General features: G+C 37.4%; 1 protein-coding gene across 1 annotated transcript; it reads right to left on the reverse strand.

Annotated features, from left to right (window-relative positions):
- Positions 1-6,172: 6,172 nt before the first annotated feature.
- LOC131034488 (trypsin inhibitor BvTI) lies at positions 6,173-7,227 on the reverse strand. The gene is made up of 2 exons (XM_057965996.2): positions 7,115-7,227; positions 6,173-7,024 (listed from the first exon to the last, which is right to left on the reverse strand). The coding sequence occupies exons 1-2, from the start codon at positions 7,126-7,128 to the stop codon at positions 6,421-6,423; spliced, it is 618 nt and encodes a 205-aa protein (XP_057821979.1). The 5' UTR covers positions 7,129-7,227; the 3' UTR covers positions 6,173-6,420.
- Between the last annotated feature and the right edge of the window lie 18,171 nt (positions 7,228-25,398).

Raw genomic sequence — 25,398 nt, forward strand, 5'->3', positions numbered from 1 at the left:
AACCTTTGGCAAGTGTTATCAGTTATTTACCATAACCTAATTGATCTACCAGTAATCAATGCACAAATGAAGAGACCCATCATTCTTTGTTACAAATATAATGTGTGCTTTCCAAGGAGAAACACTAAGACAAATCTTTCCATTCTCCAACAACTCCTCCAACTACAAATAGAGCTCAATAAGCCCCTATGTGGTCATACGATAAGGTGGTTGAGATGTGGGTTCCATTTCAGGAATAAAGTCAATCCGAAAGTCTACTGGAATCTCACTTGGAAACACATCAAAAAACTCTCAAAGAAGTGGGTGATCATCAAGAGATACCTCTATCACTTACCCTTGGTGAGCTCACTTACTAAAATGGAAAACATCTAAAAACCCTTCTACATACTTTATTTTAGCTGCTTGGCCAAAATCATGTGAAGAGAAATGGGTCTCAAAACTCTAAAAATCTCCAATCGCTCACGAAGGTCATCAACGCAATTAAGCGACCTATGCTAGGAGTTGATATAGGTGTGATGAGCCTCTAACCAATCCATACCCAATATGATCCTGTATGATCCTAAGGCTAAGAGTGAAGGTGCCCAAATCCAACAAACAACCATGAACTAGGGAATCTATTGTCACCTTAGCACTAGTAGCTAACTCAACTTTCCAACTATCGTATTGCCTTGCTGCCACAAGCCCCCATAGCTCTACTAGGGATGGGGAAATAAAAAGAATTGAAGTATTAGGATCAAATAGAATGGGGATATGAATCCCACTTAACACACCTAATGTCTCTACCATGGTGCCTTGATGTTCAACTTGGTGGTTATCCACTATTGAAAACATCATGTGGGATCTTTCAAAATCCTCTATTGTAGGCTCTAAAGCTACTTGTCTTTGACCACTTCCTACTGTTGATCTCTGAGGGTAGTGTATTGCTATTTGTCTCTATTGGCCACGATAATAACATGGTATCTTACCCTATCCATTTTCAAGTGCAACTACATAGGACTGGTGAAAACTCCCCCTATTAAGGTTAGACTATTCACTCTGAGTTAGGTAAGCAAATAGTGAGTCTCTAGATCGTTTCCTTCTATGCAGCCTATGTTGATGGGCACCTAAACCTTGCCCACCTTGAGGGGCTGAAAAGGATCTCTGTTGTTTCTTTTTTTTTTGTTATCGTTGACCTAAACTTGAAGGTGGTGATAGTCCCTTAGAAACTCTTGAAGGTTGATATTGTGAGACTCGTGCTCTTGATCATGATGGGGCTGAATTCTCAATTTGTACCCTAGTTTGACCTCCATACCCCCAAGAAAAGTTCTCTTCGATCAAGCTTGCCTTGTCCACAATGACCTCTAAAGTCTTGGGTCCAAACATCCTAACACCCCCACTAATTTGAGTATTTAGGCCTCTTATAAAATATTGCACCAACATGCCCTCATCCTTGATGACACTCATGTACTGCTTAAGCTCAAAGAAGTGATTTTTGTACTATCCAAATGTCATACCCAACTGATGAAGCTCATGGAATTAATCGACATGTATCTAATTGTAGTGATTTGAGAGATAGCATGCTTGAAACCTCTCCAAAAATATTTCCCAAGATACAATAGCAATATCAAGGTGGAGATTTTGTTTGACCACCAAGTAGAGGCAAAGCCCCTCAATTAAATAATAATGCATCGAGTCATGTTGTTACTACCATAAGGATGCATTGCAAAGCATCAATACAAGGCTATCAAATAATTCTCAACCTCAATGCCCCTAGATGAACCCTCAAAAGTAGGGTTAGTATTCTATATAAAGATTCAAATTTTTACTCCAACTATGACAAATTTAAATTTTCAAGAAAAAGGCATCCCCTTTTTGGAAAAAAAGTGGACCTATTATCTTCAACTTACTCTTATGTAAGTAAATGATTAAATTTGTAGAAAATGAGATGAGATTTTGTGATAAGCAAAAAAAGTGTAATCGATATAGATTATTCAATTATAAAAGAAATAAATAATCTTAACCATGTTGATTTGAGTTATCAAAGGGTAAGAAGACTATTTAGTATAGTAAATTATGAAATTTAGGTCAAATGGTCATAAAAGGTCATTGTTGTGATGTAAACCTTACCTCAAAGGTGTATATTAAAACACATATAGAAACTAAAATAGATATATTTTTATAAACCATAAACTGAATGTAATACTAGAGAACATACAATTAGACTACACAAAGAAATAACCACACAATTACAACTATTTGCACTACAACAAATATGTTTCACATATAGAATACATAACAAGACATGTTTTAACATGCCTTAACTTTTTTCATGTTTCACAAAGGTGTCTCAAACAATATGATGTGTTGGTACACATCTCATTGTATTGTGCCTGATACACAAATATTCCTAGATTTACCTCAAGATTTGTGTGGCCCTTTGATAGGCACAATATTCAAAAGCTACAATTAAGTCACAATGATGATTCAATTTACCTTAGTAACATAAATTACTAATTGTGTTTATTCCATGGCCAAATTGGAAGCCCGACAAAAACTTGAGCTCATTGACCTTGCTTCTTGCCCAAAAAAACCAAGACTATGGCACCTAGTGCCATGGTTCAAACAAAATGCACCCAAATTTGAATCCTCAGTAGTCGAGAAATTGTAGAGCAGGAAAGTGCTCCTCAATGTTGGCCTTCTTCAAAATTTAAACATGAAGTGTGTGATGTTGTGTGTACATACAACTTCCACACCCTCATTCGAACATCTATCTAGAAGCATTCATTTCCTATCACTCCAATTAAGCTAAGAAATTAGACATCTTCAAGGCATTAGAGGAGATATTTGAACTCAAGCATACAAGCATTCAAGTTAGCAATCATGATCAAGTTTATGTTATCCTCCACAAATAAAGTTATGAATTAACTCCTATCAAACAATATCAACCTTTCATGGTATCATTTGTCAATTTAGTTTTTCCTTAAGCTTTTCAGCCTTTGCCCTACCATGGGTAAGCTCTCTTTTCTAATCATCATAGTTGTAGTGGAGGTTAATTCCTACCTGGCATTTGACTTAGGCAAGCCCCTATACATCACAACACTTTTCTTGTCTTTTCCATGTGCAAGTTATAGATTTGATGACTAAGAGTTGTTGAGTTGTAGACTATAGACTAAGTCATACAATTCTAGATTTTAAACAGGTGAAAAACTCTTGTCTATGATGATTTGCACACATTATCGACACTTTCTAGTTCAATTTTGGAGGGAGTGATCTAAAGAGCATCCTAGTCCAAAATATGAAGCTTTAGTTTATGGAAACACCTTTAGGTCTAGGGTGCCTAGCACACTTGACCAACACTTTCAACTCCAAATTTTAGTGACAAGTTCTTCTATGTAGCTCATTTCTAGATATGTTCTTTTGAGTTGGTTTTATGTTCTATATCTTTTTGTTTATGTTGAATCTTGTCAATTTCCTAACATTTCACCTAGTTATTGCATCATTTCATATCCAGTCATATCAATAAAAAAGAGAACAATTAATCAAAGTGCCCAACTCTCCTAAGGGACTGAAGTTGGGCCTAGTTGATTATTTTCCAGTGACTGTAGGATTGGAAATGATTCCTAGTTTGCATGTTGAAGCTAGAGAACCCATTTCCCCATATTTGAACCACCATTACCAACTCAACCTCCTCCATGAACATACTTACAAATAATATGAAGATTCCTAAGAGAATATTATATATAAATGATTTATCCAGTTACACTATAGGTTTCTAAGTACACCTTTTAAGTGTCTTGGAGGAACAAAAAATATACATAAAATTTGTAAGGTTAATGAGACTTTAATTATAATAAGAAAAGGTGTCATGTGAACTCATTTTAATGACCAAGTGAACACATCTTGATGAGGGAAATGTGGCACCTAAGTATCATTAATCAACAAGTTGAATGAGGTAGAGGTGACATGTGTTCCCACCAAATTAAGGATATAACATGTGCTCTTATTTCCTAATTTACCTAAGTAAACAATATTCATTACCTAAGTAAGCTTAATATCTATTGCACAATTGTTTTTATTAGGTATCTATTAATGGGGCCAATAACTCAAACATTCATCACCAATCTACTCACAACGATATAAAATTTGAACTAAAATTTTCTATTTTTACTCTATGATCTCAACATGTGATGATTGGGGCACTTTGAAACCCTTTTCTCTTTATTTTTTATTTCTACTGAAGCTAAAATTCTTTTCTTATCTTCAAAATATGTAAAATAAGAGGAAACATAGAAAGATTGTTTAATTACAATTGATAATTATTTTTGAAAATTTACATCTTCTCCTCATTCTTCTTCATTAGAAAGTTTGCATGACCATCATTGAACATATTCCAAATAACAAACATCTTTGGATGCAAAGGCCTTAAAACAAGTTGTATGTACAACTCTTAGGTACCTATAGGTTCACTGACTTTTCTAATTTACCAAAGAATCACTTCCCTTTTGACTAAGAAGATTATTATGACTTTGAAGATCAAACAATCTAAAAGAAATTATTGGAAAATGGGGGATGACTATGGACTACCTTTTAAACCAATATATATTTGGTGCCCTATGCCACCTCTTTCTTAAAATATATCAACTCAAAATATGCACTTTCCTCTTCATAGAAAGTTGGGAGAAATGAGATCTATGTCACCAATTAGTATTCGTTTTAGGTTTGTTTAAGGAGTGGTTTAGTGCTATATGACCAAGCTTACATCATTGTCTGCAATGAAATGAAATATTTTAATAATGTAAAACATGGTTCCAAATCATATCTTCACCCCCTAACAAAATCTCCTTAAGCAAGCCTTTATATATGTTCAATTCCACTTGGATCCATCAATAAAAAATAAGCATTCATCCAAAACTATAGAGGAATATTTCAAATTGGCATGTGAATAAAAACATTCATTGGGTGGAAAACCAAAATCCACAAGTTTGCAAGAATTTTTTTTTTAATCCCAAAACCATGGAGCCTTACCTAAAATATGGGTCCTATCTTCTTTGATTTTTCAGAATAAAACAAAATAAACCTTGAGCACTAAGACTTTGATGGACCCAGTGATCTTCCATCCCTGAAATTTTGAATTAGGCATGAAGATTTGCTAACCTTCTCCATAGAACATAAAACCTACATATTAAATTTCTTTAATTTTTCTTCCTCATATAAAACTTCTTGACTCAGGGTTAGGTGAAATTAATCGTTGTAGCGTCCTTCCCGTCAACCTTTGCTTCTACTTCAAAGTGTTTAACAATCTTAAAACTTGAACACCCCAAGCATTATTTTTTGGCCTTATCTCAAATCCCAAACTTAAAGCCCTAGTTTTTAAACTTCTATTAATTGGATTTCCCACCTTGACTAACATCCTCCATTATTGCTAAAACAACATTATCTTGCTTCTAGTCAACATAAACTACTTGTCCCTAAATATCTATTGGATTTATTGTATCTATTGAGCGTGCAAGGGTTATGGTTTTTATGAACGCATTTTGGGAAGTTGTCAAATCACTAGGTCAAGTTCTCTTAGTTTTGATTGAGTTATGATTTTAAGTAAATATTAAAAGCTAACGTGTGCAAATATGTATGGGCCCACTTAATTTTAATGCATAATGGCGTATTGAATGTCCTTAAATATAAAAACATAGCAATAAGTCACACAAACTTACACAAAGTGAGCTCATAAAGACTAGTACAAAAAATAAAATTAGAATTTAAATTATAAGTGAAAATTTGAGAATCATTTATGCACTTTTTAAAATTAAAACAAGGCAATCCCATACCTAATAAAACTAAACCTTAAACTTGTTATATATTTATTTATATATTCAAACCACTTAAAATTTATCTTAGCTTTTGAACCCCTATCAATGTGCCAACTACATGTTTGAGTGTGATTGCTTGTGTAATGTCTCCTTTGATTTCTTACCATTTCTATATTTTACTTGTACCTATGCAAATTATTGAATATTTGAATAGTTTAAATTATTATGAGTACATTGTGATGTACATATGCATTCATGATGTACATTGTGAATACATCTACTAATACATATGCAAATTATTGAAAGTCAAAACTCATCCAAATCTGAGATACATTATAAATATACTTAACTTTATTATTTAAAAAAAAAAACTATTAAAATTAAAATTACAAACTAAATCAAATTATTATTATGTAATAGTATGCTCCATCATACAAATTGTTCAAAATCAAAAAACTGATTTAACATAAATCTATAACATCTAATTAAATCTTGAAGTCACGTCTCATTCCTTACTATCAGTTTAACATTAAAATATTATAATAACAAATTTTCTATGACGAAATACTAAACCTAGTCAAAGAGCTAAAACTTTTATTTCTTAAACGTCCCGGGTTCGAAACCCTTACTGATACTAGACTCTCACTATTGCAGGCGCTTGCTTGAATTGCACACGCAGAGGCTGCAAATTACCTGCAACAATCCAGCCATTCCCCTGCTTATCATTATGAACGGCAAGAGCTTTGCAGGCAGGGCCAACCCCAAACCTTCTCTTGCAAATGACTGCCGGACACCAAAACATCCCGTACTCATTCTCTCCTATTTTGGAAATCATAAAAGACCGGCCTTCCCCCGAAGTTATTTTAACCAAAGTCTGATTAATTCCAGAAACCCTAGCGATGGACCACACATTCGCTCCGGAATTATTTTCACAAATTGATGGAGCAGAGATCGCTACATGCACGGCGGTGTTGCGATGAAACAGCGAAGCATTTCCAGGACAAACAGGGTGAAATATCACAGGAAGCCCTTCCCCAGATTTATCCTGCACAACATATTGCGGACAAGTATTAGTGAGAGCAAATCCTCGTCCTTTGCCCCCTGCGGCGGCCAAAATGAAGTAATCCAGCCCTGCTTGCAGAGGATGACCCTCTGTATCTAACAACATTGCATTTCTTTCATCTCCGTTCGATAGCACCGCCATTGAAGCAGCCAATGACAGGAGTATCACCGATGACCTGTGCACAGAACCAGATTTCAATAGGAAGAGTGAAAATTAGGGAAAACAGGAGAAAAACAGAAAGAATGGAGTATGCTCTGTTTATTACCAGTGAATGGCCATTCTGAATGAAGCTTCTGACTAAATTTTTCTTGATACCTGTTTCAGGAATACTATTGTTCCAAAATTTTAATACATTTTAAGCTAAACTCAACTCAATTGTCTCAGGGCATATATAGCCGCTTTCGCCATAGCTGACGTGTACATAATTTTATAATGCCGGTCTACTGGCATAGTGTGACTCAACCGCCACGTGTCCTTGGCTATCCAGCACTTTCCATGTGTTTTTAAGAAAATAACTGCTACCTAGGGACCACTTCAATTTTAGGTGGTGCAAAATATGCATCATTATATCTTCTTTTGATATTCAATTATTATTATACTTATTGCTAGGGGAAGAGCACCAGTAGTCGTCATAGCTAACTTTGCGCACCCACATTAACTGTTTATAGCTATTGATCTGGCTTCTGGGTAGTAACGATGCACATTGTGGAATCAATTATGCACACAAAGGTCAAAAAGTACACATTTCAAAGTGTCGCCTGATACCTAACTAAAGATGTTCCAGTAACCGTCAACTCAAAATCGCGAGTACTTGTTGACAAATGTTCCAATAGTGGTGCACAAATGTTCCAATAGTGGTACACAAATGGGACAAATGTTCCAATAGTTGTGCACAAATGGGCCAATTAATTACAAAAAATGATCGGCTATTGGTACAAAACAAAGTTATTAATGGTGTTTTCACTATGACGGCTATTGGGGGGTCAACATGACAATAAGGTGACGGTTATTGGAACTATGTTATCTATTGGTGCTCTTCCCCTATTGTTATTTTTAATTTTTTTCAACTTTTTTTAAATCAAAGTATTTAATTATATTTGAAAAATAAATGTATGTAACAACAAAATAATTAGATGTCTATAAAGTTAGGAACTCCAAAATTCTATTCAATGACATTTTGTAATGAAATATATGAAATATTAAGTCATGTTTATTCATTCACAAGATTTAAAACAATCATATTGTATTTCCTCTAACCTCAAAACTCCCCAAATAATCACAGGAACGATGTGGTGTGTAGATATCTATATTGAAGGCTTGTGAATGGTAACTTGGGAAGAGAAGAAAAAACTATTAATTATTTACCACGACATGGTACAAGATTTGGTTGAATTGTTGGTGAATAGCATAAAGCCTATTTATTTGATTTATTAACTATCTAGGCATCCATTTTGGCATGGCATTTATGTTCATCCAACTAACCAATAGAGATAAGTTTAAGACCACATTTGAAAAATGAGAAAGAAAAAAAACAACAATTATTTGTTAAAGATTTTTTTCAAGTAGGAAATCGTTATTTGATGATAAATTTTATGAATAGTCCATGTATATTTGATTCAACATACCTCTTCCCTTCCAAGACAAGGTTCAATAAATTAAAATTAGCATTACAATTGGTCTTATAGGGTAAATAAGGAAACACAAGAGGGATGATGGAAGGGGGGTATCTTGAAAAAAGACAAAGAAAAGTCTTGGTGTTACTAACATTACATTACAAGAAGCAATACTCACCGTGCAAAATGGATACTTTGCACTAACATTGACAATGCCCTATAGAAACTAAAGATGGACATTCTAATGATAGACATACAAAATAAGTATTAAAGGTCTTTTAACCATCATAATGTGTTTGATAGAGCAAGAAGGTTAAAGTGCAATGATTAAGTGGTTTTCTTTAGATTTGAAAAATTTCCACATTTAAAGGACAACTAGGCAAGCACACCAAACTAGAATAAAAACACTTGTTCAGAGTATGTTTTTTTATCTCTTTTTCAAAGTTTTTGAGATAAAAAGGAAAAATACTTTAACATTTAAGGATAGCCTATCATATCCAAATATATATATGATATGATAAGATAATTTACCTAGTTCTTGAAGGGTTACTCCTCCAAAGTATTTTTTTTCCAAACTACAAATAGAGTTTTTAGGTGCCTATTTGGCAAGATTGAAGATGGACTAATAGAATCCTTCTTGTTTAATGCAATTAATGTTTTGAACAAGTATGGACACAAGCTTCATATTTGCTATCAACTGAAAAATGATTAGGGCTCCCAAACTTAAAGATTAACAGTTGCATAGGTGTCAAAATATGGAAAACTAGAAAGTAAAAATGCTTTAAGCAAAAAATATTGACTTTATGACTTCTTTGGATTAGAGCTCATCAATCGAGATAAAACTAAAGAATCTATGGCTCATAGGAATTAACTAGGTTAAATTATATCAAGAAGAAACAATGTTGTGCACTTTTCTATGGTGAAAAGTAGATAAAACCATTTAAGTGTGCATTAAAAGTAGATATTAGGAAACTGTTTTTTGTGCCTTGCAATGAAAAATAATACAAGGAGAAGAAATTTGGATGCTAAGAACCACAAAAAATAAATGTCAAACTATATTTTTTTACATACAAAAGACTTAAATCAAAATATTAGAGAGAGAATTTTTCTTTACAATAACAAAAATGAGACACTTTAAGGATAAACATGCTAGATACAATCATTCTTGGAATTTATTCTAAAAGAATGTTGATTTATTACAAATTGATACAAAAATAGAGATGTTATCTTTAGTTGTATGTGGACAAATGATCTCCTAAATATAGCATCCTTGTTTTTGTTGAAGTAATATAGATACATGGTTTCAAAGAAGAAAGAAATAATATCAAAAGTGTATTAGTACGTAATTGTTGCATTCACTTTGTGTCACACCAATCATTGCCTTGTGACTTTTGGTGTTTAAAGTGCAAGGGGTTGTATAATGACACAAAACTATTAATAAATATGCTCTACAATGTATATGGTTTGTGAAGAAGAATGTTATGATTTTAACATATGAAGATGGTTTCATCTCTACTAATCACTTAATGATAAAATAGCTTTAGCAACCATTGCATTTATAACATTGGTATTAGTTGATATTCATTCAATTCTAACTTAATAATTCTATCTAAACAATTATTACAAAAATAATCTCAATAAAAAGAAAAATAAACAAAAACTTAAAATCATCAAATAAATGTTAAATCCATTCCATCAACCAATACATCTCTTTCATATAGAAACAAATAGGGATGCAAAACTAGGTATTACAATAATATCAATATGAAAACAACCTTCGACAAAACCACATACCCAATGGCTTCAATTAATAGATAATGATGTAAATTTGTAGAATGAAATAAAAAATAACAAAAAATGAATTAACCGCATACAAAATCCTCCCAAAAAACTCACTAAACCCATGGCAAGTCACTTATCTTAAGATTATGCACAAATTGTGTATTGCTATCAACCATGCTAATGAGGAACAATGGGTAGAATCTGCAAAATAACTTTATGAAACCCTACCAAATAACATATGTTATAAGAATGAAACAAACTAAAATCAATCTCCCTACAACTATTTCTTCATTTTTTTTATAATAAATAAAAATTATATAAAAATATTGGGGTTTTAGAGCTAGTAGATTCTTGAGCTCTACAACAAGATTTTTGCAACCTTTTAAACAAAAATATTGGTTATTGTATGTGGGAAAAATGGATTAATAAAACTAAATATGTGAAAAATTACGATAAATATACCAATCCACACACACACACAGGACTTCTTGATGCAAGCTATGGAGTAACGTGGTGTTACTCAGCTTCCCAAGGAGGGTCCCATGGTTCTCTATCTCACAATGTCCCTCAAACCAATGTTTTGCTCTCAGATTACTGAGCAAAATGGCTTAGGGATGGCAAATATGAGAACGAGAGAGATTTTAACTGATCTTAGTATGAGATGTGTTATAAGCTAGATGAGATGCTTGAAATGCAACAAACTAAATGATAAGATGACGAGGTTAGTATGGAGATTATCTTAGCACACTATATTTAATCTATGATTGAGTTAAAATGATAAATAAACTACTTTAGCATGCATATTCATGATTAATTCTGATCTAAAAGAGGCTAAATGAAGAGCATATATAAAATGAAAGCTTGAAACAATTTGAGCATAAGTGTGATGCTTCAAATTTGAAAGATGATTGTTAAGAATGGAGGAATGAGAGCTCTATTTATAGCACAAACAGGGCAATGGATGGTCAGGATTGAAAGGTTTAATCAAGGGCCAGGTTTGAAAGTTGGGGATCCATGTGCACAATTTGCACCAATGAAATGGTGACAAGTGTCAACATAGGATTGGGTTGAAAGAAGAGGTTGGAGGCATTAAAGGCCTGATGAGACCTCATGGTTATCTAAAGGCTAAGGGTCAAGTCTAAGTTAGGTTTACCCACTGAATTAGGATCTAATCCAAAGATAAACCTTTGTGCAAATGATTAAGAGATAATCATGGTCAAAGCATTAATAACCTGATGAGACCCTTGGGTTGGATAGAGGTTGAGTCAAAACAAATGTTTTAACCATGTGGGAAGGTTTGAAACAACCATTAATGGTTATTGGAGACTTTGTGGATTAAGTGGTTGAAGGTTGGAAGCCTTCAATGGTTTTCAAAGACTTTAGGGTTTTAGTGGTTGAAGGTTTGAAAACCTTCAATGGTTATCCAAGACTTTGGGCCATTTGAGAAGTGACCTCCCTTTGCTTAGGGATGTGACAAAGTTTAGAGAAGGGTTAGGTTAATTAGAATCGATTAGAAGATTCTAGAAGGGGTTAGGAAGGGGTTTGGGATTTTGCAAGTGGATGAGGGGATAATAGGATTTAATTGAATTATTTGATTTTCATTCAATTTGGTTGCAATTAAATAAATTTGATTTATTCAATTTAGGATAATTATTTAATTAAATTTGAATTTAATTAAAAGTGGCTAGGGGGATTTAATTGAATAAAATGATTTATTCATTAAATGGTATAGTGAATTTAATCAAGTGATTTACTTAATTAAATAGAAGAATGTGGATAATTTAATTAAATTGGGTTTAATCAAATAGAAAAATGAACATAAAATATTCATTTAGGAATATGGTCATTTTTATGCGTCTACATTTTGCCCCTCTTTGAAGTGACGTGTGTGCACATGTTAATTCAAAGAAAATGATGTGTTTTTGTGTTTTTATGATCAAATGCAATTTTTGTGTCGCTCTTTTGATTTGCCAGTCGTGTCTCAGTTTTGATGCGATGCCCCAGATTCGATGTTTGATGTGATGCCCCCTCGGGAGATGAATCAATATTTTTTTGGTTGGAAAATTTCTGATTTAAATTGATGTCGTTCGTATGATGTGTAGGATTTCATGCGTGTAGTTAGTGTGTAAATTGATTCATCTCCCGATAAATTACAAGTGTTTTGGTATAGGGGAGACCGCGACCGTATTACAGGCCCAGTTAATTAACCCTAATTGTATTTTCCTCCTATAAAAGGGGAAAAGGGCTTGATTTGAATTCATTTGTGCTTGTTGACTTGGAAGAAAAGAAAATTTGCTCTGGAGAGAAAATGCCTATTCCGTATCACAGACACCGTTTCGAGCGCGTTCGAAGATATCGGAGACCTGCAGCGTATGGACCACCAGTAAGTCAACGTTTTTGACCCCCTTTTGATTTTTTATTTTGTCGTTTTTAGCTGTTTTTCGAATTTTAAAGTTCGGACTCATCGTTTTAGCGCGTCTAAGTCGTATATTAGCGCATACGCAATGTGAAGTAGCGCATAGAATCCATTTTAATTGTTGCGTCCGAAATGATTGTGATAGCGCATAGCTTGTTTAGGTTAGCGCGTCTATGTAGAATAGCGCAGGTAATGTGTATAGTAGCGCGTTAGAAGAACAGGATAGCGCGTAGGTATAACCTAGCGCATAGGAAGCATAGAAGTTCGCATCAAACAGGAGGTTTAGCGCGTAGGCATAACCTAGCGCATAGGGCTGTAAAGGTAGCGCTTAGGCAGAGGGATTTAGCGCGTAGAACTAGTCTAGCGCATAGGATGAAAAGGAGAGCGCTTAGAGAAAACAGGTTAGCGCGTAGAAATGGTCTAGCGCAAAGGGTGATTTAGGTAGCGCATTGGAGGAAAAAATTAGCGCGTGAACAGGTTCTAGCGCATAGGATAAATTGGATAGCGCACCAGTAGAAAAGGATAGCGCATGGATTGAATCTAACGCATAAGAGAGATAGGTGAGCGCTTAGGACAAACAGCTTAGCGCGTAGATGGAATCTAGCGCATAAGATTAATAGGTTAGCGCGTAGGTCAAACAGCCTAGCGCGTGGGTCTTTTTTAGCGCATTTCATGTCTGTTTTAGCGCATCCAGGAAAAATTTGTGTTGTGGTCGATCTAAAATGTGGTGTTTTTGCGTGTCTGTCGTGTTTTTGATGCATGTATCCAATATGAGCATTTGTATAACTTGTTTTGATGTGAATGTTTCCAAGTTATGTATAGATATCAAGCTTTTTGTGGGGATCAGAACATGATTTATTTTGTGTTATCTGTTTTAAGTTCAAAATGCAGATGAAAGCCTGAGTTGTTTTACAAGCCGGTATGGGTTGGAAACTTGAGTTGTTTTACAAGTTTTGATATGGGTGGGAAACTTGAGTTGTTTTACAAGTTTGTGATTGTGGTACTTGAGTTGTTTTACAAGTTTTGATATGGTGTTTGAGAACTTGAGTTGTTTTACAAGTTGATATGAAATGATAGGTTTTTGAACTTGATGTAGATGAGCAAATTTGTTTCATGTTGTTGATGTAAGTTTGATTTTGATATCTTTTTATTGATGTGGAATCTGATATTGGATATGTTTTGTTTGTTGACAGGAGCGATTGGGGATCGTGCAGTCGAGGGAGAGATTTCCGAGACCATGGACACTTATACCACGTCTGTCACAGGCAGACTTAGATATTATTGAGAGGTGTGGATTGACCTCACTTTTGGATATGCCTCGGTTCACTGTGAACCGGGGACTCTTGACAGCACTGGCAGAGAGGTGGCATAGTGACACGAACACCTTCCATTTTGCTACGGGGGAGATGACCGTGACACCAGAGGACTGCTATCGTATCTTGCATATTCCTGTGGTAGGGGCTATATTGCCCTATGAGCAGACAGAGGAGGGCGGCACAGAGGCACTGCGCCGGATTTTTCATGATGAGAGTGTCTGCGGGTATGAGATCCCGTGGCAGGAGTTCCTGGATCTTGATTACGCACCGCTGCCATCTGTATTGGCAGGATTTATTGGAGGATTCCTTTGTCCTGATCGCAGGTCAAAGGGATTTTCAGTGGGATGGGGGCTGGTTCTGGAGCAGATGGTCACACAGGGCCGGAGATTTGCATGGGGGTCAGCGATGCTGGCCCACCTTTACAGGAGCCTGCACGAGGTAGTATACCTCGGATATGGGAGTTTGTCAGCAGGGGTGACACTCTTACAGGTATGGTGCTGGGAGCACATTCCAGCAGCGAGGCCACTGGCAGACAGGGATAGGCCCGTGGGGGCAGCTTATGCATATGGTTATAGAGGCCTAGTTGTCCAGCGTAAGCTGGGCAAACTAGAGCACTGGAGGAGAGTTTTTGATGACATAGATACGGTCATCTGGAGACCGTACACAGGCTGCGAGGTATGGGCCGAGGATGGTATAGAGATGCCTTTTGTGTTTATGACGAGGCATTTGATTGGGAGGACCCCGTTCGTTATTGAGCGGTTTTTGGTTACCCGAGTTTTGAGGCAGTTCGGGAGGCAGCAGGGTGTTCCACAGGGGACGTGCTTATATGCACGGCGGCAGCAGGATGTGGCCGATTGGGGGCCGACTATTGACAGTGCCGTTGTGATTGAGGAGTTTACTGGTTTGGCTGGGCAGATCTGGGACTATGCCCCAGAGATACAGGATGCTGGTATGACTGACGAGTTCGCTCGTTTATTTGCTGCTCGGGCTGTGGCGAGGATCTCAGATCCAGAGGAGATGAGACCAGTTTTTGATTCAGATGGAGAGGAGGGAGACGGGGGAGATGAGGGGGATGATGGGGATGATGGGGGTGATGGAGGGAGGAGGAGAGGGAGAGGTGTGCAGAGGGCGGTGCGACAGGGTCGGATTGAGAGAGGGAGGGGAGGATTGGCTATTGGAGCCGGGAGAGAGGGCAGAGTCACAGAGGTACTAGCGGCAGTAGGAGGAGAGGAGGAGGTGGGGAGGCCAGTACAGAGGAGGAGGATAGATATTCTCCCACCTCCCGTACCCAGGACAGGCCGAGTGGGGGGAGTGGCGCCAGCACAGGTACCGTTACGGGTTCGAGTGCCGGGACACATAGAGGACGCCCATATCCGGACGCTTCAGATCACTGTGCAGCAGCTGCAGGCACAGATTTTGACGTATCAGAGACAGATCTCTCAGTTGATCACTGAGAGAGATACCGAGATGGAGCGGCGGGGGCGAGCAGAGGAGGCCTTGGCGACCGTTCAGAGAGCTGCGGCGGGTGGTCCCTTGAGAGACACCCTGAGAGAGCTGACACGGAGTGTGCAGGAGGCTGCATATTACAGGCAGCACTATGAGGAGGCGGTTCCCCGAGAGCGGCGTGTAGAGAGTTTTGCGCAGTCGAGATCGAGTCGATCTCGAACTGTCGGGACACGATCGGAGAGCCGTGGAGTGACAGGGCCAGCGGGACAGGACCCTCCTGCCGATCCGGGAGCAGGTGCCTCAGGGGCTAGACCATCTCCATCAGGGGATAGTCATACTTGAGAGACATGGTCTCTATTGTATTTTGAGCAGTGTATTCTTTGTACTGGACACAGTTGTGACACATTTTGTAGTTTTTGATCATGTTGAGAGATATATATATAGAGCACCATTTTTGACCGATGTGATGTGTTTATGGATGGATGTTGTATGTGTGCGTCTTCCTTTTTACATGATGATGTAATGCTTATATATGATGTAATGTAGAATGTGTGTTTTTATATGTTATGAGACGTATCTTAAAAATGAGATGTATGATGTTAACATGCTGCTTTATGTAAGATGATGTGTAATGATGTAATAATGATAGATGGGATAATAATGAGATGCAACTAATTGTAAAATGATATGCAACTTAATGTAAAATGATATGCAACTAATTGTGTTTGGATCATCTCTCATTCTGTATTTGCCATCCGATATAACCATTTGTTTGCTTTCTTTGTAAATATCATCATTTGAGCACTGATTTGTTTAGGATATGTTGAAAATTATACAAGCACAATGGTATAATTGAACCAGAATGACCTGAGTAAAATTTACATGATTTTTAATTTTGCAAGATAGCACAAGCGTCAAGGTATAATTGAACCAGGACGACCTGAGTGCGTATTGCGTAAACATACAAGAGTAGATCATTTATAATGCGTGAAATGGGATCAAGCCTTCAGTGATATGAATCACGTCTCGAGGCAAATATTCATACAATACAAGTGATCGCCTCCCAAACAGAAGACTAATAAAATGTTGGAAGTTTTCCATGATCTCTGGCTGTGAAGCTTTTGATGAGATACGGGAAAGATTCCAATTTATTAAAAAGTTCAAAATGCAAAATAATCAAGACCTTAATACGATAATGCAACATTGAGTACTTCAGAAAATCATCCATCCTTAAGTTTCTGGTGTATTGTTCGTGTTAGGTTGTTTTGATGTAGTGTAGTTGTGTTTGTTGGATGTCATATGTCTGAGTGTGGCAATAGTTGGTATGCCTTGAATGTTTGCAAGTTTTTTGAATAGTCTAATGTCCCTAGATGAGCGTTTCTGCTGGATATGAGTATGTACAGTGATTTACAAGCCATGGTAAAATGTGGTAGATGAATAACCCAAGATAGTGACTACGCTAAGTATGTCCTGGAGAGATATATGCTAAGTGTCGGGCGATGGCCGAGAGTGTTTTGATGGATAAAATGGCATGGATATAGAGAAAGGAGCCGGCCTTTCACAAAGGCGCCTGTTTACCAGGTTTTCACCATTTGTGTTTATTGTACTTTGTATCTTGACTTTTTCTGGAGTTTTGTATCTTTTTGTTTGTTTTTGTCGTTTTCCGTGCACTAGGCTACTTTAAGTATAGTACTTTTTTAGATGAATGCTATTAGTTGGATCATCAAGCACATCTCCTTCAGAATTTGTTAGCTGATAAGCACCTGATCCATAGACTGAAATGATGACATAGGGACCCAACCAGTTAGGTTCAAATTTCCCTTTCTTTTCTCTATCTTGCTGGTTTCTTGGATTTTCTTTTAAGACTAGATCACCAACTTTGAAGTTACGAGGAATAACCTTATGATTGTAGCTCCGGCACATGCGTTGTTGATATGCTTTGAGATGAGTATAAGCATGTTGGCGTCTTTCATCTAATAGTTCCAATTCTTGCAGTCGATTTACCCGATACTCTTCATCTGGAATCAAGCCTTTCAAAGAGACTCTAAGAGATGGAATTTCTACCTCCAAGGGTAAAATAGCTTCTGATCCATATACCAAGGAATATGGTGTTGCCCCTGTAGGTGTGCGGATGCTAGTCCTGTAGGCCCAAAGAGCTGGATTGAGTTGTATATGCCAATCTTTGCCTGCATCATTCACTGTTTTCTTAAGGATTTTTAGGATCGTTTTGTTAGATGCTTCTGCCTGACCATTTCCTTGTGGATAGTATGGTGTAGAAAATCGATGCTGGATTTTGAATTTTTCACATAGTTCCTGCACATCTTGGTTTTTGAAAGGTCGTCCATTATCTGTGACAATTGAACTTGGAATACCATATCTGCAGATTAGATAATTTAAGATAAAAGAAGCAATTTGTTTCCCAGTTACTGTGGTCATGGGAACTGCTTCAATCCATTTGGTAAAGTATTCTGTGGCAGTTATAATGAACTTGTGTCCATTTGAAGATGAAGGATGTATTTTGCCTACCAGATCCAATCCCCACTGACAAAAGGGCCAAGATGTGGTAAATGGTTGCAGTTCCTGTGCTGGTGCATGTATCAGATTGCCATGGATTTGGCATTTAGGACATTTCTTGGCGAAATGATATGAGTCTTTTTCCATGGTAGGCCAGTAGTATCCCATTCGTAGAAGCTTTTTAGCAAGAGTAGTGCCACTCGAATGTGTACCACAAATACCTTCGTGAAGCTCGTGTAAAGCCGAATCAGAATTATTACGATCAAGACAACGAAGAAGAGTACCATCTAGACCTCGACGATATAAGGTATCAGCGGTAAGGGTGTAACGGGCAGCTTGTCGGATAAAGTTACGTTTTTGGTTGCGGGATTGGTCAATGGGTAATATATTATGCTTGAGGTAGTCATATATTGGTCCATATAACGGAGAATCTGAACCGGTTAAGGCATATATAACATGAGATTCAGAATGGTCATAGGCGGGAGAGAACAGTTGCTCTACCAGGAACTCATAACGACTCTGTTGTTCTGGATTTTGTAGTAATGAAGCGATCGTAGCCATTGCATCGGCTGCTTTGTTATTTAACCTTGGTATTTGCTCAAAAGTGATGTGCACAAAATACTGTTTGAAATCATCCACCATCCGTTTGTAGGGTAGTAGCTTATCATCCTTTGTCTGATAATTGTTGTTGATTTGATTGATGACCAATTGTGAGTCTCCATAGACTTTTAATTCTGTGATCTTCCATTCGACGGCCATTTTGATGCCTATGACCAATGCTTCATATTCAGCCATATTATTTGTACATGGAAACATAAGCCTGTATGATCTTGGCATAGTGTGTCCTTCAGGGGTGATGAATAGAATGCCGGCCCCTGAACCATGTTGGGTATAGGACCCATCAAAGTATAGGATCCATTGTTTGGAGGAAAGAGCAAAAACGTCCCTGTCTGGAAATTCAATGTCCATGGTTTGTTTTCCGGGTAGCGGCGCTTCAGCCAACTGATCTGCAATTGCTTGTCCTTTGATGGCTCGTCTTTCTGTGTAGTGGATGTCAAATTCACTGAGAATCATAACCCATTTAGCCAATCGGCCTGTGAGAGCTGCCTTGCTGAGTAAATACTTGAGAGGATCAATTTTGGCTACTAGCTTGATAGTGTGTGCTAGCATATAATGTCGGAACTTTTGAGATGCAAAAACAACTGTTAGGCAAGCCTTTTCAATGAATGTATAATTGAGCTCATATCCATTCAATGTTCTACTGATATAATATATGGCGTGTTCTTTGCCTTGTTGATCTTCTTGTGCCAATAATGCCCCCAGTGAAACATCTGTCGTTGATATATACAATATAAGAGGCTTTCCTGCAATTGGTGGTACTAGAACCGGTGGATTCATAAGGTACTGTTTAATTTGGTGAAAAGATTCTGCACATTTAGTCTCCCATTTGAATGGCACATTTTTGTGTAACAAGTGGTTAAATGGCAGACTTTTATCTGCTAATTGAGCGATGAATCATCGGATTGATTGAAGTCGTCCTTGGAGAGATCGAAGTTGACTGATATTCTTTGGTGGTGGCATATCCATGATGGCTTGTACCTTTGCTGGATCCACTTCAATACCTTTGGCTGAGACGATGTAACCTAGTAACTTGCCTGATGTAACCCCGAAGACACACTTCTTAGGGTTGAGTCGGACTTTGAATTTCTGCAATCGATCAAAGATCTTTGTTAGGATGCCAAGATGTTCAGTTCTGGTGAAGGATTTAGCTAGCAAATCATCCACATAGTCTTCCATAAATGTGTGCATCATATCATGGAATATGGTTGTCATTGCTCTTTGGTAAGTGGCTCCGACATTCTTTAAGCCAAAAGGCATTACATTCCAACAGTATGTTCCCCAAGGACAGGTGAATGCTGTTTTGTCTTGATCTTCAGGAGCTATTTTGATTTGATTATAGCCTGAGAAACCGTCCATTAATGAGAGCATTGCATGGCCTGCTGTGAGATCTACAATTATATCAATACTTGGTAGAGGAAAGTCATCCTTTGGGTAAGCTTTATTGACATCTCTGAAGTCGGTGCATATTCTGATACTACCATCTGGTTTTGAGACTGGAACAATGTTAGAAATCCATTCTGCATAGTCAATAGGTCGAATGAATCCGACATCTAATAATTTCTTTAATTCTGTTTTAACCATGAGTGCTATCTGTGGATTCATCTTTCGTAGTTTCTGCTTGACTGGCTTGACCCCTGCAGAGATGGACAAGTGATGCATGATTAAGTGTGGATCCACCCCAGGCATATCAGCATATGACCAGGCAAAGTTAATTTGCTGTCCTTTAAAGAAGATGATGAATGCCAATCTTTCCTCTTCGGTCAGAGATTCTGCAAGGTGAATGTTTCTGACGGCTTCAGGGGTACCAATGTTGATTGATTGAGTGGGCTCAATCAATATGGGTGATCGTTCATGAAAATGTTCAGGAAGAGTGTCAAGTCTCCCATCATTAGGTGCCTTAAAAAGGTTTTCACCCTCAGATGCGTCCTTTATTTTTACTTTTTTGGGATCCATTGCTGCCATTGACTGGTTTTCAGCATTAGTTTCATTATTTGATTCATTTTTGCGACTGAGAGACTTGGCACTCCCTGAAGAACAGACGTCGGTATGCGGTTCACTGGTAGAGCCTGTTCCGGGAATTACGGTGCATAGGTAGTGGATAATAGATTTATCATCTGGAAAAATTGGGATACCATGAGTCTCAGATTCAGTCCAGTCGATGAGATCAGGGAAGACAAGTGGTAAGGAATCATGGGGTGGGTCAAGTTCAGCTACTGTAAGTGTTAGAATAGAGTTATCATCGTGATGGGTCTTATTTTTAAAGAAATTTAGGGTTTCATCGAGGTCTTCGATGGTATCATCTTCTACATAGACTTGTTCGTAATATTGCTGTTCGCTTTCCTGAACGTCATAGATATGTTGTGGTCCAAATTCAAGAGGTCTATCTTCTGCGTTATGTTCTTCTTGAGAAATGGATATGAAATCAGTATCATCTGGGATATTTGTAGTAGTATCTGAACAGGTACCCCATTCATATTCATTTGAATCAGTCTCATAGGCATCATCCCAAATTCTATCTGTGTTGTAGACAGGTATGTTGTATGGCGAAAATAAATCCTTGATGATAGATACTATTTTGACATTTTGTGTGGATTCTGTATCTGATCCATCTTCTACATTCTGGATTTGTTCATATATTGTGCTTCCTCGGGGAGGAATGATGGGTGCTTGTGATGATAGGATTGGTTCTTGAGCCACTGGTGTGTGAATATGAACCACTGCTGCAGATATGGCCTTCTTATGATTCAGAAGCTTTCCCTGATGTATCTTCTGATCTTGACGTTCTCTTGCCTTACAGATTGTTTCTGCTGATTCAAAGAGAGCTTCCTGCCATGATTCTTCCTTGTATTTCTTCTTTGCTTTCCATTGAGGTTTTGTATTTGTATGTGGCGGCCTTTTTAATAGGAAAGTGAATTTAAAACCTAATCCTGCCTTATTTCTACTAGGTTGTGAAGGAAGATCTATAGGTTCAGTGACTCCTTCTTGGCGTTTCCCAATAGGTCCTTTACCGCCATATCCCATTTGTTTCATGATCAGGTAGCCTTTTCCATACAAGTGTGTTGGTAGAACAATGTCTAGAGCGGCCGCTCTATTAGCTTCTTCTTCATCTTTGTATAGCCAGTTAAGAACATCTTTATCTTCTGATTCATGTGCTAGAGTCCCCAATTGTATGAAGGTACCATTAAATTTAGTTATGGGCTGAGTTGCCTGATGTATTGATAGAGTAGGTAAACCATGTGATCTAGGTGATGTTGGCAATTTGGTTAAACACAAAGGCTCCATAGAGTATTCGCCCATGCCTTGGGCTTTGATTTGCATTTTCTGTTTGAAATCTCCCCATAAGGAGTTGGATTTTGCTATTGGTGGATCAGGTGTCGAAGACTGTTGCTTTTCTCTGTTATAAGGAACCAAACTGTCTTGGGCTGCCCCCATGGTATTGCAATGTTGAAATGGATTGTGATCAGCTGATATGGAGATTTCCTGTCCATCATAAGGAAATTTGACACACTGGTGGTATGTAGAAGGTACTGCTTGCATTTCATGTATCCAGGGTCGGCCTAGTAAGATATTATAAGTGAGATCAATATCTAAAACTTGACATATAGTATCCTTTTGCACGGGGCCTACCTGAATAGGTAATATCACTGTTCCTTTAGAGGACCGTTCCTCATCATCATATGCCTTTATGGTAATCTTTTTACAAGGATCAATAGATTCTTCTGAGAAACCTAGTGCACGGAGAAGCTTTAAAGTACATATATTAAGTCCGGCTCCTCCATCTATTAAGACTCTTTTGACACGGTGTTTGCAAACAATGACTTCAATATGTAAAGGAGTATTATGCGGATGACTCAATGAAGTATTGTCATGCTCTGAGAAAGTGAGGTTATGAGACTCTGTCATGTGGGCCACCATAGCTTGGAATTTGTCTATATCCAGATTTTGAGGTACATTTGTTTCTAAGAGCGCTTGCTCTAATATGTCTTTGTGTCTTGGAGATAGTTTTAACAATTCCAGGATAGATATCTGAGCCGGAGTTTTTCGCAGTTGAGTAACTAAGTCGTATTGGATTTTGGGTGTGGTGGTTGGAGGTGCAGTATGTCCCTTTAAGACATATTTCTGGGTCCGGGTTGTTACATTGACAGATTCATGATCACGTTTATCTCGAATGGTTATAACATTGACTTGATGGTCTTCAGCTGATATGTGATTGATTGTGTTGTTGTAGATGTGATTGATACGAGCTCCGCGGGTATCGTTTGAAGTCGATGCTCCATCTTTATAATTTGGTAAAGGATCTTTGAAGGCTTCGTGATCATTATTTGTTTTGAGACCATCCACTGTTAAGTCCCCTCGATCAATCATGTCTTGGATTATGTGTTTCAATCTCATGCACTCGTTTGTTCTATGACCTTTGTTTCGATGAAAATCACAATAATGGGAATCATTCCACCAAGGTGGTTTGATCGGGGGTTCATAATTGTTGATTGGAGGTAAAGAAAGAACCTTGTTTGTTAACAGCTCTCTAAATGCGGACTCTAATGATTGGCCCAATGGTGTGAAAATACGCTTATGGAAATTGTTGGTGTTGTTGCGTGAATTGTTGTTAGGCCCTGGATTCAGGTTTTTGTTTTGATTATCGTTGGCATTGTTGGTGTTGAGTTGTCCTTGAGTATTGTTGGGTGTATTGGGAGTAGCATTTTTAGGATTTTTCGTATTCTGAGTATTTCCTGATAAAGCAAGCACTGGCTGTTTAGATTTAGGATCATAGGATTCATTGTTGCCGTCGTTTTTATTTCGAGTCCAAAATCGGGTTTTGTCTAGGTTGGTATTGTTTTGGTTATTGTAGTTTGATGAGTTCGTTCCTTCTTTGTAGAATTTGAGTGTTCCCTTTTTGACACAAGCTTCCTCTACTTGGATGCCATTTTCAATTAACTTGTCAAAAGATGGGATGCATTGAAGTTTGAGTCTGTAACTCATTTCCCCATTCAAGTTATCAATGAAGATTTCCATTTTCTCTCTTTCAGGAATATCGCGAGGATATCTTGATACCATGCGTCGCCAACGTTGAAGGAATAACATGAATGTTTCATTGTTCTTTTGTTTGGTGTTGCAGATATCTAACATGGTTATGGCATGTTGGATGTTGTAAGAATAATGGGTGATGAATTTGTTGACTAATTCGTCAAATGATCTAACAGGTGGTGTAATCTTGGATAACCATTCCATTGTTTGTCCTCCTAGGCTTCTTGGGAATAACCTCATCAAATACGTGTCATTATGAGCAAATTCAAGACTCATAGTACAAAATTCTCGAACATGATCTCGAGGATCACCTTTCCCATCATATTTATCAAATTTAGGAATGTCTGAGTTTGGAGGAAAAGGTATCATGTTTAAGCTTCTGTCAAATGGATAAGGACAGATTTCGTTTATAGAATACCGCACAGTTGTCCCTTGTTGCATATCATGCATTTGTCTTTGCAACATTTGCACTTGTTGAGTAAGAGCAACCAAAGGCGCATTATCTTGCCGAGGGAAGAGTTCCTCCCTCGGATTTGTTCTCATTTGAAAAGGTGTAGCAAATGGTATGTGTTGTTCGGGGGTTTCGAACATAGGTACTCGCATTTCTGGTATATGTTGTTCTGGAATACGTTGTTCAGGTATGCGAGTCTCTTCTTCCCTTTGTTGTTCCTGATATGTGTATTGTTGAGATCCTGTTGGAAAGACATTTGCGTCGAAATCTTCAGGAATTTTAACACCTTTGCTTGTAAGCATAAGCAGATATTTTTCTTTATCATTTTCCATGAGTTTTTCAATGAGTTTTTGGAATGAAGGATTTTCTTGGCATTCCTGAAGAATTGCATCAGTAATTTCAGGATCTTCTGAAGATGGAACTTCAAAAGGATTTGATAACCTGCGATTCATACTTGATTCCGCGGGTGTCTCGCTTTGTTTGTTTCGTTGAGAGCGAGTGACAGGCATTTCAATAGAAACTTTCAGTGATGAAAGGAACAAAGTCCTCGTTGATGTTTTGCTCTGGCGTTGGTGGTTCTGGTCTAGGTGTGTTATATGTGATGCACTCGTCGGGCAGGAATGCTGGATTGATTTTTCCTCCGCAGTTTATCTTTTGATTAAAAGCAGACTTTTGATAGTACGCTCTTGTTTTCAGGGGTTCTTTGCCAAATTCGCTGGATTTGTTTTGGATATAACGTTTGACGTGATAAAGAAATACCCGATGGGATTTGAAGAGTTGACGATTGATGTATAAAAATTTATTTCTCTTGATAAATTTGGAAAAGCTTGGTTGCTGTTTCTTTAACGTGATGTTGCGATAGAGGTTCTTCTTTCTCAGAATAAGGCGATTAGTCATGCATGAGTGATCAATGATTTCCTTTGATTGATTTGGACTCAGTTGATTCTTGTTTTGGAAATTTCAAATTTTACTTTATCAGAATGAAGGTTTAGCTATTCCTTCACGATAAAGCGTGCCAAATGATATGGATAAGAGTTTCCCGATCTGGAAACTGAATTTGACAATTTGGAAAATTTCTAGACAAGTGTTTTTGAGATGAGATCCGTAAGATATTTAAAGGATTGAATTAACACTGATGATGACAAGTTTCCGGATTATGATAGAAAAGACGTCCTCTAATGCTTGATTCGTTTTCAGATTCAGACAACCTTGTTTGACGCAAATTTGACTTGAAAAATAGTTTTATGTCTTGTTTCTGTCACTCTGGTTTGATGAAAAACGTGTTTTGATAAAAAACTGTGTTTGAAACATTTTTGAGATTTTCAAAAATTTTGGTTTTTCCAACTCTCTGGTTTTCTCCTTTTT

Source organism: Cryptomeria japonica, chromosome 9 (assembly GCF_030272615.1).
Source record: "Cryptomeria japonica chromosome 9, Sugi_1.0, whole genome shotgun sequence".
In the NCBI taxonomy this organism is placed as follows: domain Eukaryota; kingdom Viridiplantae; phylum Streptophyta; class Pinopsida; order Cupressales; family Cupressaceae; genus Cryptomeria; species Cryptomeria japonica.